Source organism: Corvus moneduloides, chromosome 18 (assembly GCF_009650955.1).
Source record: "Corvus moneduloides isolate bCorMon1 chromosome 18, bCorMon1.pri, whole genome shotgun sequence".
Lineage (NCBI taxonomy): Eukaryota > Metazoa > Chordata > Aves > Passeriformes > Corvidae > Corvus > Corvus moneduloides.
The window spans coordinates 5,570,527-5,591,624 of NC_045493.1; the positions used below are offsets into that span (position 1 = coordinate 5,570,527).

At 38.7% G+C, this 21,098-nt stretch overlaps 1 protein-coding gene across 6 annotated transcripts in view; it reads right to left on the reverse strand.

Moving 5' to 3' along the window:
• The window catches only part of CABIN1 (calcineurin binding protein 1), a 107,820-nt gene extending 87,589 nt beyond the window's left edge, over positions 1 to 20,231 (reverse strand). For 4 of the 6 annotated variants that reach the window (XM_032128506.1, XM_032128504.1, XM_032128508.1 and 1 more), the window contains exons 1-20: positions 20,096 to 20,231; positions 18,955 to 19,092; positions 17,469 to 17,533; positions 16,945 to 17,037; positions 16,553 to 16,666; positions 16,250 to 16,384; positions 15,805 to 15,985; positions 14,925 to 15,054; positions 14,085 to 14,234; positions 12,911 to 13,203; positions 12,195 to 12,363; positions 11,624 to 11,760; positions 11,023 to 11,240; positions 9,533 to 9,611; positions 9,104 to 9,291; positions 7,691 to 7,840; positions 7,109 to 7,303; positions 5,831 to 6,067; positions 3,761 to 3,914; positions 3,408 to 3,523 (exon numbers count right to left, since the gene is read on the reverse strand). In XM_032128506.1, the coding sequence (XP_031984397.1) occupies positions 3,408 to 3,523; positions 3,761 to 3,914; positions 5,831 to 6,067; positions 7,109 to 7,303; positions 7,691 to 7,840; positions 9,104 to 9,291; positions 9,533 to 9,611; positions 11,023 to 11,240; positions 11,624 to 11,760; positions 12,195 to 12,363; positions 12,911 to 13,203; positions 14,085 to 14,234; positions 14,925 to 15,054; positions 15,805 to 15,985; positions 16,250 to 16,384; positions 16,553 to 16,666; positions 16,945 to 17,037; positions 17,469 to 17,471 (2,742 nt within the window). In that variant the 5' untranslated portion in view covers positions 17,472 to 17,533; positions 18,955 to 19,092; positions 20,096 to 20,231. The remainder of the gene's footprint in view (positions 1 to 3,407; positions 3,524 to 3,760; positions 3,915 to 5,830; positions 6,068 to 7,108; positions 7,304 to 7,690; positions 7,841 to 9,103; positions 9,292 to 9,532; positions 9,612 to 11,022; positions 11,241 to 11,623; positions 11,761 to 12,194; positions 12,364 to 12,910; positions 13,204 to 14,084; positions 14,235 to 14,924; positions 15,055 to 15,804; positions 15,986 to 16,249; positions 16,385 to 16,552; positions 16,667 to 16,944; positions 17,038 to 17,468; positions 17,534 to 18,954; positions 19,093 to 20,095) is intronic. The other 2 variants (XM_032128507.1, XM_032128505.1) reach the window with 1 other exon arrangement.
• Between the last annotated feature and the right edge of the window lie 867 nt (positions 20,232 to 21,098).

The following is a 21,098-nucleotide window of genomic DNA, read 5'->3' on the forward strand; positions in this document are numbered from 1 at the left end:
CCTACACATCAGGTTGGTTCTGTGAATATCAACACTACAATTCATCAACACTGTGAATAAGGAAAAGATACAGAAGAATTTCTGCCCTAATTTACAAACCACAATTTCCTCTGCATAGAAAAAGCAGGATGGAGAGGAAAGAAAAGAAGAGAGAGTTAATGAAAATCTGGCTAAAAGGACTAAAGAGTTGCACAGTATGAAGAGTATTACACAGATGGCTACACACCAAGGAAAGTGGCTGGATTGATCCCAAATGACTAAACACTGTAGCAAGTTGCTATCTTTACCTTCAACACTACAAGAGAAAGTACACATCAGTAGTGTATTTTGGAAGATGCTGATACTTTTAAGACATTCATTATAAAAACTGCAGCTGAACGCCAAAAGAAGAAAGGTAACTCTTTGAAAATTCTCACTAAGCTTACATAAAAACCAAACCAAAAAGGAACACATTCCAAGAAGACATTTCAAGGTCAATAAAAACATCTTCACCAAGAATAATCTGTGGAGGGGGATTCTGGATATTTATTTCAAAACCAAAACAAAACCCACACAACCACTGAGGTTTAAAATTCAATTTCAATGTGTTCCACTACAAAATTCCAATTAAAAAAAACCAGAAATGTTTATTGTGACCATTTATAATTTTTCAACATCTAGGACTGCAAACTCAAATATTTATGCATGATCCTGAAAGAAACTTCTCATCATGATGGACTTTCCTGACAATACAAACACTGCATTATGCGGCAAAAATCTGCCATTCTACATGTAAGAAGCTAATTTGTAAGAGCTGTGATTAAACATAATATGCTGATTCTCTTCTGATTAAAGTATCTGTGCTAAGATCAAGGTACCATTTATTAAGAGGCAAGCCCCTGAAAAATAAAAGCAAAGGCAATTCTTAGAAAGCATTTCAATGACATTTTGAGTCACAGCAGACTCATTCATACTGTCCCAGCAGACATCTTATTGCCACCACTTTCCCTGTATGAATTTGTGAACATTTGAAATTTACAGAAAATGTAGCTAAATAAGCTGAAGAAAAACAGTGAGCATCAGAGGATATTGTAACAAAAGCATGATATTCCTACTGCTACAAACAAAAGCACATCTAACAGCAGTAAGAGAATTCTCACTTGAACAGTGTTCAAAACAATATCCTGTGTTCTTATTCAACTTTTAAGTTCTTGGAAGAAATCCAGAATTGCTCCTAATAATTCAGACTACTGCTAAAGGACTTAATTAATATTAACATCTTCTCTTGCACAGCACATTCATCCACAAGCAATATACGGTCCTTGAGCAGACAGTTCACCTACAGAAGGTGAATACCCTCTTGTCTCTGAAAACTAAATTCTTGTGTTTAATAATACTATATTACATTTTAGTTTAAGAAGCAGGCAATTCTGTAAGTGAAAATGGAACATTTTGTTCAAAGAACGTGATGACATTTGCAAAGATCTCACTGCAGATACATTCCCAGCTCTCAGTTGTCTGTACTTTATGCAGGTTCACAGACCATACTCTGTGACTCCCCAGGCTGTGGATACAGGCACATTGTACAGACACAATTTAGACTTATCACTTAGGACCACGACATCCGTGGGCAAGCTCGAGCCTGGAAACAGCCTATCTATTTTCATGAAGCACAGGGCCTGAGCTAATAAGCCCTCTGAATTCCCTGCAGGGGCAACTCAGGTGTATCAGCACTATGCTCCTAATACCAGGTCGGCTGAGGAGAGCAGGACACAGAGATAATCTGATAGTTCTACCCTGAATCAGCCTCAGTTCAAACACTGCTCATTCACTCCAGCCCTACAAGGGTGAGCAGACTCCTGCAGAACCCCTCAGGCTCTCTGTGCCATCCTTCCCAGCTGTCTAAATTACTGTCCTGGACATGCTGCTGCTCAAATGCAGAGGTAGATGGGGTCTGGCACTGAGCTGTGGCTAATAAGCTCCAGGGAGTGCTGAGAAGGGAAATTAAGAGATTCCTGAGTAGCTCTATGCAGAACTAATAATGATTTTCTCTTGGCTGAAGGTAATAAACCTCAATGAAGTCAAGCTGAATCTGTAAAGTGCCACTGAAATGTCCCTGTAGAGCACAGCCCAGTGGATGCCACGGCACCGCATTATCTGGGATTTGCCACAGCCAGGCTGTCCCAGGCTGTCAGTGCTCTGCTCATGGAAACACTGACTGCACTTGGGTTTCTAAGCCAAGATAAAATGAGCAAACACATAGAAATATTCTACTTCAACCACTTCAATTACTTCTCTGGTGTAACAATAAGACCTCAAGGAATAATCTTTAAAAGGTCAACAATGAATGGGTAAGTCCTTTCATCTAATAATGCTACAGCATTACTGCCCAGACACCCATTTCTGGAGCATATTTGATGCAACACACCCATCTGAACAACAGAGCAAAGAACAGCCTTAAGGCACAGGGAAATGGAGGGCTGAAGTAATTCTTCATTCTCATCATTGTTCAACAGATGAAATCTACATTTTAAATAATAGTTAATAACATGAAAACAATAGAATTGCTATTTTTTTCACACTGTGGTATAAAATCAAGGTAGGTATAATCAAACAAGAGAAATTTATCAACTGCAGAACAATTAAATACATCACAGCTTCAGATCAAATCCATGTAATACCACAGGATGTGGGAGCAATCAGTAGCATTCCAGTTGTGTAACTGAGGACAGATGATGGCCTGCAAATCTTTACTTCTGTGATTTGGAAGAAACAAACAACCAAGCTATTCAAAACTGAATTTTCTTGGCTGAAAGTTTAAATATGTTCTTTTTACATGATAAATAGTATTTACGTACACTGAAAATGTGCAAACCCTACCTAACACTTGAAAAATTCAGTTCTGTGAAGTGAGCAACTTATTTAGAATCACTGAGACAAGATGAATATGGAATCCCACTGTGTTATTTTAGCAGCAATTTTAAAGATGTATCACTACAGGTTTTTTTTAGCTTCTGAATGATGTACAGTACTACCAGACTGGCTATTCCTACTTCCCTTTCAAATCCCATGAACAAAATAAAATACTAGTGCAAGAAGCAAAACAAAGGAGGAAAACCAGAAGAAAACAGTAATTCTTCTCAGTGAGGTAAGTCCAGAAAACAATGGGAAGTGTGACAGAAGCAGACCAATGGGAAAGGGTCCGGAATAACAAGCCTTTGCTATTCAGATTAAACTGACTGAAACTTTCATATCTTTATCTGGGAGAAGATGGAAAGTGGATTTAAAAGTGTATATTTAACATGAAGACAAGGCAGTAAACAATCTAATTTTGCACTTTGTTTCCTGCTTTGAAATGTGGCTTGGCCAAATGACTTTCAGAGATCAATCTGAGTCAATCTCGCTTATTCCACGATGCTAATACTTACATAGAACTTGAGCAGAGCACCATCTGAATTGCAACACCAGGATCTTCTTCCCAAATATTCATGAGCTGTGTTCAGCAGCATAAGTGAAGAAGGCAACATAGGGGTGTCAGGACTCACTGGAGGAAAGAAATTGGTAAATATTGGTAAATAAAGTAGCACAGAATTGAGTTAAATCCAAGTCAATGCTTCAACTGTCAATAAGCTTCCTCTCTGGTAGAGAGTAATGCTTGCATAGCCCTCTACTCCCTTCAGCCAGCAAGGTAAGACAACAAACAAGTATTTTATTATTTATATTCCTGAGCTAGAAGGTAAAGGGCTCAGGTCCAATATGTAAAAGTGAAGAAATAATCCACCTTCTTCTCCCTGGTTCTGCTGCTGCTGGCAGCAAAGGGATCGAAAAGCATCTTCCTCATGCTGGATGATCCGGTGCAGGATAATCCATGGAAGCACCGAGGAGACATATGGTTCTTTTGGTTCTTCCTGGACAGCCATGCTGCAGTCTATGATCTAATAAAGAAACAGACATTATACAGACAAAGTGATGCAAAACAAAGGTGTCTTGGGGTGACTTTATGATATGTATCCCCTATCGCTGCTGTATGCCCAGAAATTAATTTTGTGTCTTTCTGTGCCTTTAAACCAAGCCTGAGAGGGGGGAGAGGAAAAAAACCAAGTGAACTTTTCAAAGCAGTTGTTCAAGGACACAGGCACACACTCCTCTGCATCCTGCTGCAGCAGCAAGAGCAGAGGAAGTACCCTTCTTGCTTTCCAGCCACCTTTCGGCCCCATTCTCCGGAGGGAGACAGAGAGTTGAACTTTGTTTTCCTGGGACTTCGGTTTTTCCCGGGACTTCGGTTTTTCCCTTCTTCTCTTGTGGACTGTTTCAACATCAGAACACAGTGGGAGAATTTTCCACCAAGGCCCTGGAGGTGGGCCCACACTGACCCAGCTTCAAGGAGGAGGAGAGAGAGCACACCTACAGAAGGACTCCGAAACCTTCCCAGGTTTCTCTCCACAGCGAGAGGTTTTATTATTTAGCATTATTATCCTTTTCCTGTGTGTGTGTTAAATAAACAGTTTTTATCTTTTTCACTTTCCTCCAAGGAAAATTTTTTTTTCCCCTGAACCAGTTGGGGGAGGGCTGGCTGTAACCTGCCTTCTATCAGAGGATATTTTCCTCCAAATTTGTCCAAACCAGCACAAAAGGTCAGGTGTGAATCCTTTCCAAACAACCCAAAGTTGGCAACACATTTTACCCCAAGGAAATAATCGAAAGTTGAGTCTCAGCCTCTCACGAGTGGCTATAAAAATGCTAGAAGTAGATCAATCAGTAGGATAAATATAGTAGATTATTTCCCCTACTCTGACATTCCTCTTGCACCCTCATTTTCCATCTAGATGTTTCTCTGTAAATATGATATACAAACAATTCATAGTAAGCAAATACACAGCATCAATTCTTAGCCTCATTATTGTACAAGAAATTTCTCTACAACCCAGATGAAGAGTAAGCTAAAAAAATTCATGAATTCTAGATCAGGTCTTATCACAACTATTAAAGACCAACTAGAATCATTAACAGATGCTATATGAATGATGTGCCTGAATACTCTGTTCTCCAGAATTCCATTACATTCCATAACACATACAACTTTACACAATGAGAGTATGATTTTGTAAGTAGTGAAGGTCCTTGGCTTTTACTGAAGTAAATGGAGATTTGAGAATTGCAAGCACATTGAATTTCAACAGTAACTAGAACCTCTTCTTAATAGAACTGCCATTTGTAAATCTGCCATTTGTTACCTGGACTGAAAATGCTGATTCAGTTTTAAGGTTTCAAAGTACCTTCTGTAAAAGCCTTAAATTAGTTGTATCCATAATTCCAGAAGCAGTTCGCATTTCATTTTTCTCCTGCCCTGTTCAGATCACCCTCTCTGTTTTTACTAGAAGAACTCTTACTTTGGTAAGTAAGTAATTGCACTTGCAAGCAATTCTACCATGTCTGTAAGGCTTACAGGATCTTGCCCTCCAGCCCAAAGCACATACAGAAAGATCAGAGTCATAACTTACAAGCTACACCCAGGCAGCTCAAACAATCTTCACATTATCACCATTTCAAATAGCCTAAAACCCCCGTGTTGGGTTATCTTACCACCACCTTTGATGGTTTTAGGCAGCTTGGTGTCTAAAGATACCTGCTGGTACTGATTCTAGCATAGATGTGTGCTCAGTGCAGGTCTGTCATACTGAAGGCTATGACAATGTTCACACATTATGGTAACGCTCATCTTCCCAAAAATGTAACAGAAATGTAACCAAGACCATCACTGAGAGTGGATGGGAATTCAGACAGCAACTGTATCATGCCTGAAGGTCTGCAGCACACAACACATCTTTCCTGGGGCCAGCACAGGGATTACCTGGATCAGGTTGTTTGTTAATCGAACGAGGCTTGGTGTTACAGAAGAGTCTTTCAAGATGCTGTTAACTGATGATAATGAAGTATCTATTCCTGTGAGCAGCTGTGTTACCGTAGCAACCCACTCTTCTTTAGCAGAGGCTGCTGTCATATTAATCATCTGCTGAATTGCTTCATTCAAGGCAACATCTGAGCATTCAAAGCATTGCTTGTAGTCTTTCAGTTTGAGCAGGGAGTCCTAGGGAATGTAAATATGAAAAAGATCTATTGTAACAATGAAGAGTTTATTTTAAACATGAATGCACAGCAGGGCAAAGCAAAACACTATATTCAGTTAATGTGATTACTTCAATGAAACATAACAGAACACCTTTAAATACAATATTAAAAGGACAATAGGAGATGCATGGATCCTGGATGACAAATATACAAGTAGGATCTAAATACAAAAAAATCATCACATCTCTCTGCTTTAATAAGAGATGCAAGGAAAGAAAATAGGAATGGGATGGCTGTAGGTCTGTAATTCTAATGATCTACAGCTGAATAGAGCCCTTACAAGAAACAGGGTTTGGATCTTTATGATCTTGTGCTACCATTTTATTACTTCATAAATAACAAAATAGCAACTCTAAGGCCAGCATTGGAGCAACATTCTCCTGCTTCTTTCTACTCTGAAGAGGCTGGGTCACAAGATGGCATGGAAGCTGTAGGACTTGGTTCAGTCCAAGTAAAAGACCATCAGTCTTTTTTTGTGCAAACTTTTTTCCCCCAAATAACCTAATATACTCATATTGTTCCCACAGCCGAGTTCATTTATACACTTATTTTTACAGTGTCAAATGGACTAACTCTACAGCAATTATACTGCATATATCAACAGTTTCTCATTCATGCAGGAGAGTGACATTACAGTATAAAAATCATTCATATGCTAGATAACCAAGCTTCAGAATGGTTCTAAGTCACCACATAGTCAACAGCAGTATGAATCCATCCATAAAATAACTCAGGAAATGATTCGAGTTTCTGTTCATTTCATGGAGGCCTCAACATCTTGTATCTTTAGCCACACTCTCAGTCAGCAAAAGCTGGCACATTGCTAATGATGTTGATAAAGCTGTGCTCTTCAGGGCATTTACAGATTTGGTTCCATGTTTTGCTTTGTAAATAAGACACATTAACTATTAACACCCACTCTAGAAATCCTTCCAATCCTGTTTTCAGGAATAAGTCTTAATTCCCTAGTAAAAGAGACTTTTTAAGAAACAAACCAAACCTGCAGGAGAAGCAGCTGTGCTGGTCTCTCTGGTATGGATGTTACAAACTCCAGATGTTTTGCTCTGCCGTAACCATTAAAGCACAAAGTTGGACGAAGCAGATGCACCACTGCATTATAATCCCCTGCCTCATACAGTCGCTGGATCTCTTCCAAAGACTGGCATCTCTCCAGAGATTTTAGGTTCTTTTCAATCTGCAAACATCACAGATTATATCATCTAACTTTTGTTTTCACATATATTTGACTACTGACACTTCTCCCAGCAGTTTAGTTCTTAATGTTTAAGAAAAGAAAAGAAAAACACTGATTCAATAATCTACTGCTGTACATGCAGCTCCTTTAATATTTTTATTTTGCATAAAAGCAATCTAAAGATGTACAGGACCAACAGATACCAAAACCGTAATTTTTGAAAAAGAGAACGTAGTCTTGACATAATCTTCAAATTACAAAACTTTCACTCTGAGATACAGTAAACTTCCACCACAAAAGAACTAATTCATAGATGACATTTGAAACTGGGAGAGATGGAATGTGAGGGATGGAACAGGGAACATACACCTGCAAATTAAATCTTACCTCCTCTAAAGAGACCACAGAATCAACATGTAGGTTAGGCAACCGTATTACGATGCTACACTCATTGCCAGCTTTAGCTTGTGTGGTAGTGGAGTTCTGTAGCATTTCAGTGCAGATATCATAGTTTTCAAGTGCCTGTTCCATGTCTCCCTATAGAAACAATACAGAGGAAAACAATCAACCAAAAATTCCTATGGTTCTCACTGCAAAAAGGGTCTCCAAAGCTTGTAGAAAATGTTTCAATTTAATACAGGCACTGCCAGTGTGATTACTGCATGTCCTCACAAATTTAATAAAAAATTCAAGTGAAAAGCTCAAATTAAAGCAAAAATATTTTAAAATATCTTACCAATTACTTCAGTAACAGATAAACCAAATCAGAAAAACAGAATTCAGCCTGCATAAATTTGTAAGATTGGTCTGGAGAGCTAAAATCCCTTTCATTTAAAAAGGCAGAAGAGTAAACCAGCAGAAATAACTCTTCCATTTGTGCAAATGAAAACATTGACTCAAGAAACATTCTTATTTTCTGCAAAGTGAATGAATTCTACTTGCTCTGTGCAAAGTAGTTACTGAAGTTGAGAGGTCAGGAAGGAATGCAAGCTGCACAGGCAAAATAGAACTCTGCATATCACAAGGGAAAAAATGCCACTAGTTGTACAGGAACTCTCATTTCTCCTAAATAACTTTATTAGAAAGGAATCCTTAGATGCAGAAAAAGAAGAAAAAAGAAAGGGAAGGAACAAGCTAGTTCACACTTATGAAACTGACTCACATAACTAGTTGGCAACTGATTTAAACATAATTAACGCATAAAGAAATCCTCTTTGATGTCCTGTGGATGCAACACTTAGAGGGGGAAAAAAAAGACTGGGATCAAATAACATTTCTTTCAAATTATTCCCTTAGGGATAGGTTTAAAACCCTTTGCTTCAAAATCTGCATATTAAATTAAAAGTCTTCAAAAGCAGAATCATGCTACCTTGAAAAAGCAGAGGGAAGAGTAATAAAACAGTCTGCTTCAGTTAAAATCTGCATTTTGGACCGCCTGAGACTTTGATAGTGTCCATGAGTCCAGGCCCCCAAAAATCTATGTTCTGCAGCTACACAATACTATTCCAAGTAACTTTAGTACAAATAATTTTTTTAAGCTGAGCACAAGTTAATTTAAACAAGGACTCATATATTAAACGTATCTGAGTATTTGCTCAGCATGTGAGACCTCCTACTTCATCTCCACCTCGACCCTTAGGGAAAGTTAATTATATTTAAAAGTAAAATGAAATCACTATGTTTTAAGCTGATTTTATCCACATGCTTAAAAGACCCGAGATTCCCAGATCAGCTGCATCTGAACAATATTGACTTTAATTTGGGAAAAGTTGTGTTTGTTAAACCAAAAGTAAAACAAACCTGCAGTGCTAGAAAGCGAGCTTTCAGCCAGTATACTCGAGTGACAAACTCCATCCAGCCCTCCTCAAACAAATCTCGTTGTGAAGATGCAAACGACAGCTGCAACAGGTCTCCCAAAAAATGAGTTCCTGGGAAGTCGGGACCAAACTTTCCATTCACAGAGGCAGCAGGACAATTTCGTGGAGAAACTGCAATTCAATTAATTACATTTTATCATGAAGTTACTAGCATCCTATGGAAAGAGTCCCACATACTAGAATTTCAAAGGTACTGATCTACTTAAAGGCAAACAATTGATAGACCAATAAAACAGAGATCTGGAAGAGACTAAGAAAATATAGCTCCAAAATCAAATTAATCAGTGGAAAACATTTCTTCATGTATCCTCAGTGTTTTTAGAGTCTGAAGAAAGTGACATCAAGTTCTCACCTGCAGAACTCTTCCCTTTTGTCAGTAGCCACTGATCTAATTGCAGTTCCATACAAGAAAGGCTCATCAACATCATATCCTTCAGAAAAAGTAAGGAGGTATCAAAACAGTATTCACAGAAAGAAATACATTAAAAGAAGAATAAAGTTTAAAAAAAAAAAATCACTGAATTTGCAATTTACTTCAAAGAAAGCCTTCATCTGGTCCTCTTGGGATTCCCATTCCCAAGCTATAACTACTACTTCTGCCTACAAGGTGTATAATACCATTTACAAATCAACAGGTACAAAACCAAACAACACTTAGCAGTATTAAAAAAGAAAAATCTCAGCTCATGAAAGGTCAGAACAGCATTGCCCGACATTAGAAAAAAATTGTCATCCTTATTTTTGTATCTGGCTGAAATGAAACTATATTAAATTGCCAAATCATGCTAAAAGCACAATTCCAGAATATAGCAGTAGCACTGATATTTGAAAAATAAGAAAAAATGTACAAACAAGTAAGCAGTTATGCAGCAATAATGAGAACCAAGGGAATACATTTATAAACATATTTACATTTGCTTAAAAAAGGGCATGTATATATGAAAAATGTACATAAATAAGTCACAGGATGTGTAAAAATTTAACATCTGCTACACAGAGACACTTTTGTTTTTGTAAATGACATCAATGGAACACAGCAATTTTCATAATTAATATTTCACTTGCAAAGAAGTAAAAACACTTGGTCTGAAAAAATATTTCAAACTGAAGTCACACCAAAAGCAAATAACTTTCCGAATGAATTCAGACTGCTAACATTGAAAAGATAACATAGGCTGGCTCAGTGGACAGTAAGTCTCAGAAGTGCTTTTATAATTCAAAAAATATCATCTTCTATCATTAAGCTAGTTTAACATTAACATAAAGAACTTAGTATTTTTTCTATTTGCTTTCAAGTAATTATGGATTTATGAAGGTAATAAAATGGTGATGCTGAGGAGATGGTTTTGGTTTGTTTTGCTGTTTGGGTTTTTTTACTGTAAATTTCAGGTTATCTTAAAACTACACTGTATTTATTTAAAGCAGGAATGCTGACCCTCAATCAGCCAGTTGAGAACAGAGCAGCCTCTGTACTGACCTGATGACAAAACAAAAGTGTGTCATATCAGAAGAAAAGGGAGGAAAAAAAAGACACAGCAACAACAGAATGAAGGGGTAAAATACATCTATGTCTATTTATTACATCTCTATGCACATGTGTGTGCATACACACACACTATATATATGTTATAGCTGCATGTAGCATCACCCAGGTCTGTTCAGCTCAGGAACAGCTCTAGGAGCTGCAGTGCACCAAAGTTTAGGACAGTTACTACAGCTGGGACAAGCAGTTCCAGACATAGCTAAGCCAAACCTGTGTCTGCTGGATTTCACTTGGGTACGTCTGGCACACTGACACCAAGACAACAGCAAATACAGGAATAAGGAAAAGTGCTGCATTACCTTGATATGTTGATTACTTGAGTCCCTCAGGAGTGGATTGGGAAGGCTACTGCTGTGCTTTCTCCAGCTATTATAGATACTGAGGACCACCTCACACAAGCCAGGAGGCCACTTCACCAGGAACTTTTGGCTGATGACTTTTAGATATCTCATCATCAGCTCTAAGATCCCACCATTGTTCAGGTTATCCAGCAGGAATTCATGAACATCCTGTTTTTCTAGAAAGCAGATAAACATAAAGCCCTACATGTGTAAGGCTGAGGCAGATCATAACTTGGAACAGTTACATTTCAACAGTGTTTTATGCACTTATCTCACAGCAGTTCTTCTGTACTGCACATATGCAGAATTCAGTTACTGTATTCCAATCTGTTTAAATGGAAAATTCCACAATAGGGTTCTTGCACACATTAAGCAATCCCCCAAGACTTAAAAAATTACACTCAGTACCAAATGAGATACTTCTATACCATAAAATTATACTTTTTAAAATAGCATACACTTCTGTATCTCCTAGGCATGACAGGAAAATACAGAAAATAAAGCATACAATATGGCAAAAACAACAGAGAAGGAACAGGGGTTATAATGAAATCCTTACCAGATTCCATAAATGTTGTAGAATCAAATGACATTCTATGTGGTCCAACATGCTGGAAATTCTCCTCTTTGATCTCCGATTGCACCTCATAGTTATTGAAAGGGTCCTCCTCCTCCTCAGGATCCAGTTTCCTTAATCTGTGTGAAAGGGGGGCAAAAACCACAATATCAAAAAAGTCCTCATGCTTTCTTTCATTACCAGGTGAAACCTAAATATGAAACATTGTGTAAATTTTAACAGTGAAAATATATTACTGAAACAAATTCAGAAATTTGCATCCAGTTCCTTTTGTCCAAATCAAGATTACTTTGTTTATCTTATCCATTTTGACACTGCATTGTCCACTAATTCACTTTAACGGTAGTAAAAGCTTTTTTATTTTTCAATTTTTATTCAGCAATTTTTACTAAAAGCAATTTTATTAAATTTATCAGAAGATAATGCACCACATCTGCTTCAAAAAATAACGTGGGACTGGTAGTTTTAAGGTTGGGGGATATCAATCAAACAAAATCCCAAACAGCTTCCTCTCCAGGATTATCTCATAATGAAAGTTGTTGCTGTACAGTACCTGGAAGGAAGGAACTTCACCAACAGCTCTTGAAAGTCAACCTTCTCCTCTTTCTTACACTTGGTGTTCCGAACTCTAGCAGATCTCCTTTTGGCTGTTTCACCACTATCTTCTGTAATTCTCCTTCGCTTCACTCCTTTCTTAGATTTATCACCTGCAGATATATCACCTAAAAGCATAATAAAAAACGCCCAAAACCTGATAGGTTAAATTAACAAATAAAAAGTGACTAATCTTTTTTATTTTAAAAAAATTAATTATACAGAAACACTTGAGATTCATTGGTTTCCTTCTGAAGACAGTGCCAAAAAAAAGCTTGTACAGGTTTCAAATAAATATAGCTGACAGCTTGGTCTTCTCAGGTTCTTAAAGTGACACATGAGCAGAAAAATAACCCAGTCATCTTTTTGTAAAACAGCTCATTCATTCTAAGGAGCTCAAGGCCCTTCTCAACATTAAGTTTGATATGCATCACTGCTGGAATGGAGTCACAATTCGTTTCATCCTAAAGACTGAAAAACTGAAATGTGAGGCAACAGCACAAAACCAGAAAAGGTCAGATACTCCTTCACTTTTCCTATCAGATGTTATACATATGCTGAAAAGGTTCTGACTCCACCAACATGCAGTTGAAAGACAGCATGTCCCAAAGAATTCTGAAGTGTTTTTTACATAAGATAAGTAGGAAAGATATCTTGAATCTTAGATTGAAGTACCTTGCTCACCTACAGTAGCTCCTGGTTCCAATGAACTCTGACTGTGACTTGGAAAGCTGGGTGTCGTTGGAGTATAAGGCAATACAGGATCTGGCATTGTCACCACTGGATTAGTGCTGACAGGAGTTGGCTGAATAACACTGACAGGAGTGGAGGTGGGAGAAGGCATCAGATGTTGAACTGGGTCTCTGTATTCTGAGAGATCAATTCTCTTTCCCAGACTGGGTCGAGGAGGATCACATGTTGTGAGGTGCTGATACATGGCAAGTAAAGCTTCTCCTAAACACTTCCACCTGCAAGTAGAAAAACAACAGCATCACAATTCTTATCACATTATTTTATATATTATGTTTACAAACCTAACAGCATTACACATTGTTTTTCTCCAACAGCTTACATAGCAAGAGCAGCTTCTCAGTGGGACAGTGATACACATTTGAGTGTCAAAAACCTGTCCCATCACTCAAAAAATGTCGCTAAAAAATCCGAGGTCCATGCAGTAATTGCTGACGAAATTATACCAAAAGCTAAAAAAAGTAGTGTCAAAGAAACAATTTTCAGGTTCTGCATTCAATCAACAACAGTAAAAGAACTCACCCCTATTCACAAGTAGAAACAACTTCTCTGCAATAGGAAATACATGCAGAGTCCATTAATATTCCAGAAAAATATGTGCAATACAAAAACCAGATCCCAATCCTTTATGCCTTAATAAAGACATATATAACAACTTATTAGTATCCTTATATATTCCAGCAAATAAAAAGCTGTAAGTTTTTTTCTAAGTTTTCATTATCCCAATAGTAAAGACAATTTTTTAAAAGCTAAACTTGCTTTGAAATTCACGTACAAACTAGTCATATGTGAAAAACCGAATAATACAGTTGGAATAGTTGCCAAATCATTCTCAGATACCATATTTGTTTTTTACATCACTGGTTTAAAATCAAAAGTTGAAAACTAAAATAGCTATGGGGTTTATGCTAAAATCATAAGCACACCAAACCAAACTATAAACTAATAACAAAAACAGTGGGGGGGTGGGGGGGATGGTTTGTTTTCACAAGGAAACAAAAAAGTGTTTTGAAGATTTGAAGAAATCTGAAGCACAACATAGTTGCCAGAATATGTGCTTCAGAGGATCTTTTTGAAAAGAGAAAATATAAAGACATACGTGAAAAAGGGAATTGGCTGCACCAGTCTGAGGTCTGGTTCTCTGTCACGCACCAGCAAAGCTTGTCTTTTCTTACGTAGCTCCAATGCTTCATTTATGATTCTTCCTGTTTCAGCTGCACTCACATTCACATTATGGATAGACATGTCACTAAGAAGTAATAAAAAATGGAGACAAGTTTTTGTTTGCTGGTTGTTTTCTTATTAAAGCCTGGAGGGGATTAATTTAATATCTTCATATAACATAACAAAACAGTGTTAAAAGAAGCATTCACATAACATTGTTATCAACTTTATGGCATACATATAGAAGTGTCAACCATCAGAAACTTCTGTTCTGAATGATCAGTTAACCTAGACCCTGTAAATTTTATGGGCCTCTATTTTCTTTTCCCACTTTCCTCCTATGCACTCATAGTATGAAGTCAATACAGAAAGAAAAGCAGTAACATGTGGGGAGTTTTTGGTGAAGTTTTTTTGGGGGGGTGAGAGTTGGTTTGGTTTTGCTTGTTATTGGTTCGTTTTAATTAGGAATACTAAAGTGAATGCTGCAGGGATCAGGAGCTAATAAGTAAAACAAAGGCAGATGTTTATGAGACATCTAGGCATGAAAATAAATGAGCAGCAACAAATGGATTATTTTCCTCTTTCTACTTCCCTCCAAAAGTAATTACTGAAGGACATTCTGTCAGCAGCACCAACACATAACATTATTATTCAGAAAGCAGGTCAGCAAGGTATCCCTATAACTTAAAGCACAAGATCTCAGCAGGTTTTTTGAACAACCCCAACCCCAAAATTTACACTCCAAAGGCAGTATATAGGCTAAGACAACATTCACCATTTGAGGAACATCCTTAAGGAATCTTTCCGGAGGCACGGCTGCTCCTCAAAGATCTTCTCCTTCAGAACCAATCCTTTGCTATACAAACAGTCTTTTTCCAGAGCTTTGCAGATAAAGTACAAACATGCTGACAGAGAAATAGAAATTGAATGGTCAATGGCTGCTTTGGTTCATTCAAAGTTCCCATTTCTGGGCCTCACATACATCACTGAATTCCACCCAAACGTGACATTTACATGAATTGCTTTGAAAGGTGTCAAATAATTGCATGCATACAGTTAAAAAAGCCTATTGTGTCTTCCTAAGTATTGTACCAAGAAAAAGAATGTAATTAATTTTGTTTAAACAATGTTTGCAGTTCATCTTTCACTTACTTTCAAGATTGTTCTGGCACAGAAGAAATTAGAACCATAAAACAGAACCACAATTATTTACCATTTTTATGTTATCAACCGTCTTAACTGTGGATGCCATCAGTGAAGCAAGCAGCGTATCCACTGCTGCAACTACAATGAATCCTACTAGGCTATGAATGAGACTGGAGTTTTATACCCAAACCCCAGAACTATGCAGCTGGAAATTATTAGAAAGACAAAACCAACATATACGGAAAGGCAAAAGAACAGTGTACAGGGAAACTTCCTGCAGAGGCTCTGATCTGTGAGACCACAGACATTTATTTTTAGGGTAACCAAAACTTATATAAGCCATCGTACTTTATCACTCAATAAAATCTCTATCATGAAGTCTCTATCAAACCCTGCTGCATCACTTATTCAAGATACACTTTAACCTATACGATTTCATTGTTACAATTTTTATTGGTATGTAAAATTACACACGTATTGAGATGTTTTTCATCTTTTGATGTACTCACTTGTGTAGTCACTGAGTGTATACAAAATTGTGATAAGGTTATCTAAACAAGGCCAGTGATCAGGATTACACCTGAGCCCTTCTTCAAAAGCATGACGAGCCAAGGGTAGGCGGATCAGTTTTATTGCCACACGACCAATTTTATACCAGAGGTTGACATCAGTGGAGTCCAGCATTACAGCCTAGAAAGCATAACAAAACAATATTATCCCCATTTCAGACATGCATACCCACTTTGTTGCAGGGACTGGCATTGCTTTAGTTCTCAGCAGCATACAACTGCTTTGAAGACTGAATGGAGGACTAATTTTATCCCATACAGCATCAGAAAGAACACAGTATTCAACTACACATTGACACGATGTATGCTGAACGTGTTATGTCTGTATTTTAGAAAGTTTTTATAAACATTAATGCTCCAGTGTCTTATTTCAGCTGCACTGTACCTCCAGATAGAACTCCATGGCTGTCTCTAAGTCATCCCGCCGTGCTGCCAGTTGTGCTAGGTTCTTATAGGTGGAATATTTTAACATCAAACCTGGGTGCTTCAGCCCTTCTTTCTCATCACCAGAAAGAATTGCCTAGAAATTATAAAATAAATGCAACATGGGCATTAGGAATCAGACAAGTAACAAGAACAGCAAACAACTTGCTACTTGATAATACTGACATTTCTAGTTAGCCAGTTAGAAATGAAGTAAGACAAAACATAGCAAAAAGTTTCTAGACTGTCATTCAAGGTCACTGACCTCTCGCAGAAGACGAATCTCAAGTAGTTCATGATAAGCTTTAGCAGATTCCTCAAATCGGTCATGTTTCTGAAGGTCCAAAGCTTTGTGGTACAAAGCAAAAGCTTCTGCTTCCTGTGATTTAAAGAATTAGAATGTATTTATTAAGACAATTTTATTAAATATACTTATATTTATACATATATCAGTGGTTTCACACTTTCAATACTTTCACTATATAGCAGAACATTTGTGCTACTGACCCAAAGTAACTCATTTGAGTGAAGTTTTACTTTGCTAAAGGAGGGTTCAAGAGACATAGCAACTAAACTTTCATAAAAACAAAATATGGCTGAATAAATCCCTGCAACTAGAGGACAAAACTTCATTAAGAAAATTGTGGGATTACTTACCTGAGCTTCCTTTGTCTGTGTCTTATGGCTTTTGAAGGTACCTTCACAGTCATCCTCAACTGTGGAGCTCGCATTCAGTGCTGCGATTCGAATCTGGAATGACAGTTGAGAAGTGAGGAGAAATGTGACATCTACCTATGTCCCAGTTTCCTTTGCAAACTGGATTTTTCTCTTTGTTTTAATTAACCGGTACATGAACAATACTGAGAGATCTCTACATAAAGGTACAAGAGCTGTAATTAATTTAATCATCACTAATTGCAAATAATCAAATATCAAAGCCACTTCCCATCTGAAATCAGCTGAAAAAAGAAAATTTCAAGTGTCTTGCAAGCAACAGCTTTCCTAGAATAGACATGTGCATTATAGTGATTTTTTCCAAATTCTTAAATTTACCAATAACTACAATCACTCCAAAAACAAAGTTCTCACTATGGCAATTTATTCTTAGTCTCAGGGAAGGAGAAAATTCTCCATTTTATTTCTACCAAAACATCTCAAAAGCCATCTCAAAAAACCCTTACCATGTTCACAGCTATTCACAACGTCTTTCTCCAGGAATATAAGGAAGGGTCTATCACAAACAGGTCTGGAAAGCAAACAGGATTAGAATATTTATTCTGTTCACAAAGAAAACATTCAGAAGTAAAGACAAGCTGGGAATACTTTATAAGCATACTTTAATAACCAATTTTAACTAGAGACAGAAAATAAAATACAAAGTTAAACACATTCACTACTTTGGGATGGCTTTCAAGACTCTAGTCCTGGTGGTGAGTGGAAGTATTGGCAACATAATTACAGCTATAAGATTAATCAGGCACTATATAACAATCGGTGAACATACATTATATTAATAATATTACAACATTAATCCCTTTAAACACCAAAGCTAAAACCAAAAATGCTTCTTGAATACTCGTTTTATGAGCACAAATCTCTAGATCTTATAGATAATTACAGAACACGAAAGGAAAAAAATCGAAGGTTAACTGTGTCAGACTGACTTTGCAGAAGGCCATAGTGATTGGTGAATCCACTGCCCAAAGCACTGTCTGCACATGGAAATTCCTCTGATTAGAACTTTTCATTACTGCCATCCCTGCTAGAACAGAACGAGTGTTTGTAACACAGTTGTTCTTTCTGAGTATACTGACTATGGGAACCCAGAATACAGAGTATTCTCTGACCCACCTCTACAGACTACCCCAATGCAAAAGAAAAGAAACTGAATTTTTACTAACTAGCATTTCTTCATTCTGAAAAAGGATACTAATATTTCCAGTCCTTTTTACCACTGATAAGAAGTTTGAAGTGGCAAATACACCTTTATAATCTGTAAGCAATTTTTCCTCATAACTAAGACCATAATTTATAGTCAATTAACTGCTTGAAACATCATGTTAGTAAAAGCAAAAATGTATGAAAGAGGTCTGTGCTGCTTTTATAGAAAACCTTCACTGCTACATGATAAAACCTTCCCATCAACTCAAATAAGAAGATGACATATGCAAGACAGGCTAAAATCAGTCTTTAATATGGGAGACTACATTAATAGAAGAGCAAGTCAAGAATTAACCACAGCAGGAAGCAGTGGGAGTTTTGAACTATAAGCTGAATTAACTCACACATCATCATGATTACTTCTGCATGTAGAGAAAATAATGCTTTGACAGGAATTTCACTCATTCAGCAATGAGCATTTGCTTGCCCATGCACCACTTGCTCTCCTTGCTTGCAGTCAAATCAAACTGCACAGCAATAAAGCATTTTCCTCCTTAAGTCACCAAACAAACATTAATAAAACCTCAAATCTCTTCCAGGACAGATTCCTTGTCTACTTTTCACATGAAGAAAATACATGCACAGAGATTAATGGTTACCTCTTTCAGATATATTGAATGCTACACATTTTGAGAGAGTGTAGCTGCTTATGACGTCTAAGTAAGTCAGTCTGTATGATCTCAAATCAACTACATACTTAAATTGAGGGGGTTTAAGTCAACTTACAAAAATGTCTCTATTCAGTAATATGCCCAAGTTTTTTGCTGAATCCAAATAATCTTGCTCAAGGTGGCAGAGGAAGTCAACAGCAGAGACTATGGTCAAGACTTTACTTCCAAGGTTAGACTCTTGGGGAAACTGCAACTACAGAAAACATGGGAAAACAATTTCAATTCTACGTATTATTTATACTGGAATCTTGTAACATACAGGAACTTAATAAAAAACATTTAGCATTTCTCCTGCCTAGTGTTCACAAGTTGAAAGCACAGAACCGAACAGGACTGTGTATTGCTGCTAGAAAACAAGGGCAGGGTGTTGCCTCCACACAGCTTTTGCACTGGTGTGTCAGGCACATGAGGGGTTATTTCATTTTCGTTTAAACCAGGCACCACACATGGCTGCGGAAGTGCACTGACCATGGACCGAGTTACACCAGTGTCACAGCATTTAGGAACTGAGTATGTTCCTACAAGCACTTCCAGAGGAACACAGCTACATCAAATAAGTAGGCAAAAAAATAATTACTCTTTTGTACTAAGTACTACAAACCACTTTGAATTTTTTCAGATACAAGTGTCTCAGCTATACATCTGTGGCTATAACAGGTGTGCAGATCCTGAAAGGCAAGAAGCCTTTTGCCTTCAAAATCTTCTCTCCTTTTACCTTAGTAGTTTAAAATTTAAGTAAATATTTTCAATGTTAGCTCTTGCTCCCAGAGCTCGTGTTCTCAACTTCTAAGTAAGAAACAAACGAAGTGACTTGGGCTTTCCCAGCGTTTGTTGCTCCTGCTACACTTGGGATCCATACACTGCAGACACACGTTTAAAAAAACACTAGATTTTTGGTTTGGGTTTTTTTTTTTTTTTTTCAACATTGCAAAGATCCGCCGCACTTTAGCACAAGACGTTTTTACCAAAACACTATCCCTCTCTGCACGGAGGGGCAGGGACGCCCCTCACGCCGCTCGCCCGGAGGGCGGCACACAGGGCCAGGAGGAGGCGGGAGCCCACGTTCGCCTCCGACCGTGGCTCCGCGGAGGGAGGGGCGCGGGCGAGGCCGCCCAGGCCGGGCTCTCGCTGCCCTCACCGGACAGGGCCCAGACGCCGGCTGCGCCTCCGCGGGGCCGGGCGGACGGGACACTCACCTCGGGGGGCCACCCCCGGCATGCCGGCGCTGCTCCCGGGGGGCTCCCGGCGCGGGTCCCTCGGGCTCCCGCCGCTCCCCCGGGAGCCGCCGCACCAGCGGTTTCCACCGCAACCGCCACCGGAGCCACGGCGCCAATAAGGCAGCGCCTCACTGGCCGAGCCGCCCTTCCCCAGCCGGCCAATGGGAGCGCTGAGCACTGGGAGGCCGGAGGGCGGGAGCTGGGGCTGAGGGCGCTCGCGGGTCACGGAATCCCGGGATCGGTTGGGTTGGAAAAGCGCTCTGGGGTCCGAGTGCGAGCTGGGTCCGAACAGCACCGTATCGGCCAGACCAGGGCACCCAGTGCCATGTCCAGTCTTTCTTTAAACACCTCCAGGGACGGTGACTCCACCACCTCCCTAGGCAGCACGGTCTAGTGTCTTAATCAGCTTTTCTGTGGAGAAATTCCTCCCAATATCCAATCTAAACCTCCCTTGGCGCAGCTTGAAGACTCTGATTACTCCAACACCAAAAGCAGCCGGACAGAAAAGTCATGCTGGCCTTTACCTCCCCTGAGCTGCCTGTTACCTGCACCTGAAAAACTGGGTCTAGATGTTTTCTTTCACATGGAAAAGCATCACCATTCCCTTTAAGTGACCCACCACCAAAATCTGGATACCACCTCCAAAAATAAATATGTGTAAGGACTGATCCCACTCAAAAGCTGTCAGGACAGAAAGGTGTTTCCTGTACCTCTGGACAGTCTTGTCTGAACCATCAACAGTGGGATCATGAGCATTCCTTCCCAAGGAAAGGTACTGTCATTATCTTTCAGCAGCCCAGCTCCAAAATGTGGGGTTGATCTTCCAAATTGAAAAGGTCTGGGGATTTCTCACAGAAAAATGGTGCAAGGGCAGAACGCAGCTCCTTGCCTTTTCATCCCTCAAACACCCTAACACCTGCACAATCAACACTGGGCAGAGCTGCTTTCCTTCACAAATTAAGGCACTGTCATCCTCTTTTTG